Here is a 6,465-nt window from a genome sequence, read left to right on the forward strand (position 1 = left end):
AGACACGGCATCTGGAACCAAAAATCTAAAATTTGGACTCATCAGAGCAAAGGACATATTTCCACCGGTCGAATGTCCATTGTTAATGTTACTTGGCCCAAGCAAGTCTTCTTCTTATTGGTGTCCTTTAGTAGTGGTTTCTTTGCAGCAATTCAACCATGAAGGCCTGATTCATGCAGTCATTGTAAGTAAGAATTTGTAATTCTTGCCTAGCTAAGTAAAGTTAAAAAAAAAAGTTGATATTGAGATGTCTGTTACTTGAACTCTGTGAAGCATTTATTTGGGCTACAATCGGAGGTGCAGTTAACTCTAATGAACTTGTCCTCTGCAGCAGAGGTAACTCTGGGTCTTCCTTTCCTGTGGTGGTTCTCATGAGAGCCAGTTTCATCATAGTGCTTGATGGTTTTTGCGACTGCACTTGAAAGTCCTTAAAATGTTCCAGATTGACTGACCTTCATGTCTTAAAGTAATGATGGACTGTCATTTCTCTTTGCTTATTTGAGCTGTTCTTGCCATAATATGGACTTGGTCTTTTACCAAGTAGGGCTATCTTCTGTATACCACCCCTACCTTGTCACAACACAACTGATTGGCTCAAATGCATTAAGAAGGAAAGAAATTCCACAAATTAACAATGCACACCTGTTAATTGAAATGCATTCCGAGTGACTACCTCATGAAGCTAGTTGACAAAATGCCAAGTGTGCAAAAATGTCAAGGCAAAGGGTGGCTACTTTGAAAAATATCAAATATTTTGATTTGTAACACTTTTTTGGTTACTACATGATTCCATATATGTTATTTCATAGTTTTTACGTCTTCACTATTATTCTACAATGTAGAAACTTGTTTAAAAAATAAGAAAAACCCTGGAATGAGTAGGTGTCCAAACTTTTGAATGGTACTGTATAAGGAATAGGCCTCAACTTCTCTACTGAACTCTAAGTTTACAACATAACATTCTATTTAGATTGTTCCTATTCTAAGATTTTTTTAAAGTAAGCTTAATCTTATTTCCACTTCTATCAAGTCTAGACTTTTCACAAACTCCCGAAGTGGGTTGTTGCTCTAAAGTTGCAGAACCTGAGATGCAGCAGTGCAGTTGACAATGTAAACACCTGCCTATATTTATGAAGCTGTCAATGTCTTGTTTACAGTCTCAACGCATTTTGTTTGTAGTCAAATGAAAGTCAAATGTTATGTCACATTATTTTTAGACTAACAGGTGGAATGCTTACTAATGGGTCCTTTTCCAACAATGCAGAGTTAAAGAAAATAAAAATAGTGACACGAGGAATAAATACACAGTGAATAACAACTAGTAAAAATAACATGGCTATATACAGGGAGTACCAGCACCAAGTTGATGTTCAAGATTACGAGGTAATTGAGGTAGCTATGTACATATAGGTAGGGGTAAAATGAGTAGGCAACAGGATAGATAATATACTGAGTCAGTATGCATGTGTGGGCGTATGTAGTGTGTGTGGGTAGAGAGGCAACAGGATAGATAATATACTGAGTCAGTATGCATGTGTGGGCGTATGTAGTGTGTGTGGGTAGAGACCAGTGTGAGTCGGTGCAAGAGAGCTAGTTAAGTAAATGCAGGTAATCCTGGTAGCTATTTAGCAGCATGGTTTAGCAGTCTTATTGCTTGGGGGTAGAAGCTGTCCATGGTCCACTTGGTTCCAGACTCTGCTTGCTGTGCTTGGGTGACTGGAGTCTTTGACAGTTTTTTGGGGGCCTTCCTCTGTCATTGCTGGGTATAGAGGTCCTGGATGGCAGGGAGCTCGGCCACAGTGATGTACTGGGCTGTACTCGCCACCCTCTGTTGCGTCTTGTGTTCGGGTGCCTTGCAGTTGCCGTACCAAGCGGGGATGCAGCCAGTCAAGATGCTCTCAATGGTGCAGCTGTATAACTTTTTGGATGATCTGCTGGACTGGTGAGGCACACAGGGACAGAACCTAACAATGGATAGTTAGTGGGGTTAATTTCAATGAATGCCAACAAAAATGACTTATTATTGGGAATTTCTAAGTTATACCAGGTCATACAGCCCATTACATATCCTTTACCAACTAATGTCTCATCTTGAGGTGTGTGTGTTTTTGACTTCAGTTATGGCTCCTCCAAAGACCAGATAGAGATGTCGACTTCTCCTGCACATAGCCCTGGGATCACAAATTACAACACACACCACCCTAGTAACTACTACAGCAATGTCCATTAAGGAAAATACACTTTGCTTTATAATCAAGACATAACTTTTCTTTTATTAAAAAAAGTGATCACTACAGTTTTACATAGCTGATCAAATCAGGTTTGTCTCATTTTGAAAAACACCCTAAACCGTTTAATATGTTTCAATTCCTACAAGTGTTATAATTTGACTTACATAGGATAACCTTTGAAGGTGTGAACATATGTTTGTAATACAAACTGAAGACTAATAACTATGAATAGTTCTGCAGGTATATTTACAGATTCTCAAGCTTTGACATAATGATTGTTTCTTACACCTGTCCGTTTACAATGTAATAAACCACATCTCTGGAGAAATGAATTAACAATTGAGTAACTGGTTAAATCCTGCCAAGAATATGTCAAAGGAATATTCACCTGAATGAAATAATAGTCAACATGGGCTGTGCCATGAGGTTTTGGTGTATTAAGAAAAGAAAACAAAATTGAACAAAGCGTAGGCATGTCTAGGCGTGCAAAACACCTGTAGCAAACACCACAAATGATTTCAATCAGGAATAACCACACACACCCATACAGACCAACCTGTGCTTGATTCATTCTCTTTTAAAAGGGGATGGGTAGGGAATCTATTTAGGAACATTCACATCAGCTAAGTTCAGTCACTTTCCCAGGAGCAGTGAGCAACATACAGCACACCAAAGTGTTCGAAGAAATGGCATTACTATTTTATGTAGTGTTTTGCCTGTCTGTCTGGACTGGGTTGTGTCAAAGTAAGTGGATTTTTTTTAGCTGTAATATTCACAATATGTCGAGTGTCTGAATCGTTTTTTTGTGGATTGTTAAAGTTATTAATATCCAGGATGATCTTTCACATATGATCTTAAAGGTATTTACCTCAGTTTCAGTTATGCAAGTTATTTATTTAGCCTTTATTTTGACGGAGTCATGCTGAGACCAAGGTCTCTTTTACAGATGAGCCCTGTATTAAACATATACATTAATATACACTATACACATCAATACAAGAAAAGCAAAACACAAACATATAAAACAAACAAATCAATAAAAAGGTCCTCAATCAGCCCTAAAGGAAGCAACCCTTTCCAATTTTAGAGAGTTTTGGAGATAATTCCAGAAGTAAGGTGAGAATTTTTTATTTTTTTATTTTTTAGCTAACTCAGTTGAGATCAAATGGATTTCCAGAGTTCTCTATGTCATTTGAAGTTCCTGTTGTGTTCAGTTGGCTCCAGAGAAAGCATATGTGTCAGAGTTTTTGCTGAAAAACAGGTGGGTTCCATAAAACAAAATGTGTACTATAAGAGACCAACCTTTCTTCAGATTTAATGTGTGAAACTATCAAGCTGACTCCACCAGAATTAGTCAGATGTGCTGAGTTTCTGCTGAACAACATTTCAGAAATGAGTCACTTAAATACAGCGTGGAAAACCCACTCACAATGCTGTATGCTGTATGGAACACTTATAATATTGGGAGGAGACTTAATTACTAGGTGTAGTTTTCAGATCCAATTGGCATGACTGAACTTGAGTAATGTGACGTCTCATATGTTGCACAGTAACCTGACCTCCCTCACTGGTTTAGCCAGTATTGAGAAATTTGGCAAAGATGACAGATAATTTCAATTAAATATATTGATGCAAAGTTGGATAGAAAGTCCATAACAGTGGGCCTGACTTTTTATACAACCGTCAATCAGTTTCACTCGACACACCCGAAATGTGTGTTGGAACATTTCAGGTAAAAGAATAATCTGTAAAAACAAAGAGAGGAAACAGTTTAGAAAAGAAAACATTCTCTTTCATTGTAATGATCAAATTATCAATCATTTTTGGGAATAGTCCAAATGTTTTTTTCTTTGTTCTTTCACAGTACAAGTCAACAACACTCCTGCAGTAAACCCTTCCAGCTGGGCTGCGAAACTGACCTCTAATTCAGTGATACTGACGTCCCCAAGTTGTTACTTCAACAGTCTGGACAATTTGTCCTGCAATTCTACAACTACCTGTGAAATATGGCTCGTATCAGCCATAGATACAGGTACTGGAATCCTCTGCATTTGATAGGAAATATAAAACCAAATGGCATACAGGAAGAGCAATTAAACATTCTTCCGTCTATGATTCATAAAGAAAAAGACATGCAATGTCAACATTTTAGAACGTTTTGGTGCACCAAAGTAGATACAGTATGTTGTACTTCACATACAGAACAAAGACAAAGAAAGCACAGTATTGCATTTTTGTTATTTCTTATTCTACAACCTTGTTACATTTCAACAGGAGGCAGCAATTTTGATGCCGACAAGAACATGGCCTACATTGACACCCTCTCTCCTTATCCAACCGCCTTCTCTTCCAACACCTCGAAGAAATACTTTTTGACCAAGTTGGGGCTTCAGAAAGACTACCCCTGCCCCATCGTCGCTGGAACAGACTACTTCAGGGTTGGCTCTGACGGTAGCTGCTCCACTCCGAACTGTAATGGAATATTGCCTGTTGGCTCCACTGCCAGGTCAGAACCCCTCCTTCACCCCAGTGCATTGACGTTGGATCTAAGTTGAAGTACCATTGTGTGAATTCAATGCAACCAACCTAAATTATGTTCTTCCACTATTTCAGATTTAAGTATGTTCTTATCAACCCAGCGAACAAAACAGTTGTTGCGGAGAGTTTGTGGTCCAACAACATCACTCTTTACCCTTGTAAGGACTTCCCATATATTTTCTGAATCTACAGTACTCAGTAAATCGGAAATGTCCATGAACCTCTGCTAAACGTAAAAACAACACCATTGTCTATTCCTCCAGTGAAAGACCCTGAAAGAATTGATAATGGCTTTGCTGGAAGGTCTGCGTCCATGATTGTCATAACATCTATCCTGTGTTCCTTCCTGGCCTTGCTGCTGCTGCTATTGCTCATCATGCTGAGCTATGTCCTGTGAGTCATATTACCTACCACCTTTCCCAGTTAAACGTCATAGACATAGGGTTCATAGACACAATGTTCATTTCCATTTCCATAGTCGGCTACTTAGCATGTATCTAATAGGCTACCTAACATTCATTGATTTCTCCAACCCTCTATGTCCTCTGCAGTTGCTGTCGGAAGGAGAAACAGGAAATCCAAGTTCCAGGATCAGTGCGCATGTATGACACTCACAACTTGAAGGACCCTTCCCCCTATGTAAACCGTGCTTATGAGGATGAGCCACAGAGACCCACAGTCACTAGCCCCATTAAGCTCAAGAGCTACACTGACTATGATTTGAAAAAACCGGCCACAGAATTGTAGTAAGTGTTTGTGAGAGGAAAATGTTGCACTTAGTGGTTCATTGGCAACATCAATTTCTTACTGTCATTCATGATCAATATGTTTAAGATATTAAGGCTGGGGGTTTGATAGCTATTTAGAGGTCTGTTGCTTCATTTAAAATAGCTGGAGTCGAGTCCTATGTTTAAAATAATATGTTAAATTCACATTATAGGCTACATTTATTTGGAGGCAATGACTTGTGTCATAAATATAATCTATTTAGACAAACAAAAATATGCAATTGAGTGCACCAAGCTAATCAAAACAAAAAAATGGACCGTATATTAATCGTTTTTTTCCCCTTTTTACAATAATCAAAATAGAAAGAGACGTTCATAATACTCCATTTCTCTCATCTCCTATATGCTGTCATCATTGCTGTGTAGTGTGTAAATGGGTCATTCTATGAAAATGAACATTACATTTTTTTAAACAAATTGTTTACCAAACTTTGTCATATAATAGCTAACCCCTTAACATTTTAAATCAACATAAATGACAGCTGGTGGGTGACGCCTGTGCTGAAAGGACTAGTAATAAAGGACTGCTAACCTACAAAGCATTACATGGGCTTGCTTCTACCTATCTCTCCGATTTGGTCCTGCCGTACATACCTACACGTACGCTAAGGTCACAAGACGCAGACCTACCCTGCTGGTCATCTTTGAACGTTTGAACATCCTGGCAATGTACTGTTATAATCTCCATCCGGCACAGTTGGAACCAGGTTCCTGCCCTTCTAGGCAGTTTTTCCTAGCCACCATGCTTCTACATCTGCATTGCTTGCTGTTTGGGGTTTTAGGCTGGGTTTCTGTATAGCACTTTGTGACATCTGCTGATGTAAGAAGGGCTTTAATAAATAAATGTGATTGATTGACTAGTAAAGCCCCAGTTTTGTGAGAAAAAAAATAAAACTAAATGTATTGTT

The 6,465-nt window shown here is 38.6% G+C and overlaps 1 protein-coding gene across 2 annotated transcripts; it reads left to right on the top strand.

Moving 5' to 3' along the window:
- Positions 1 to 1,502: 1,502 nt before the first annotated feature.
- LOC129818628 (uroplakin-3b-like protein 1) lies at positions 1,503 to 6,465 on the top strand. 2 transcript variants are annotated; one of them, XM_055874723.1, is made up of 6 exons: positions 1,503 to 1,942; positions 4,096 to 4,263; positions 4,506 to 4,737; positions 4,845 to 4,927; positions 5,033 to 5,162; positions 5,321 to 6,465. In XM_055874723.1, the coding sequence occupies exons 1-6, from the start codon at positions 1,927 to 1,929 to the stop codon at positions 5,514 to 5,516; spliced, it is 825 nt and encodes a 274-aa protein (XP_055730698.1). In that variant the 5' UTR covers positions 1,503 to 1,926; the 3' UTR covers positions 5,517 to 6,465. The 2 variants fall into 2 exon arrangements, with proteins under 2 accessions (XP_055730698.1, XP_055730690.1); XM_055874715.1 differs by lacking the exon at positions 1,503 to 1,942 and adding an exon at positions 1,949 to 2,975.

The sequence above is a fragment of the Salvelinus fontinalis genome, chromosome 2 (genome assembly GCF_029448725.1).
Source record: "Salvelinus fontinalis isolate EN_2023a chromosome 2, ASM2944872v1, whole genome shotgun sequence".
NCBI classification, from domain to species: Eukaryota; Metazoa; Chordata; class Actinopteri; order Salmoniformes; family Salmonidae; genus Salvelinus; species Salvelinus fontinalis.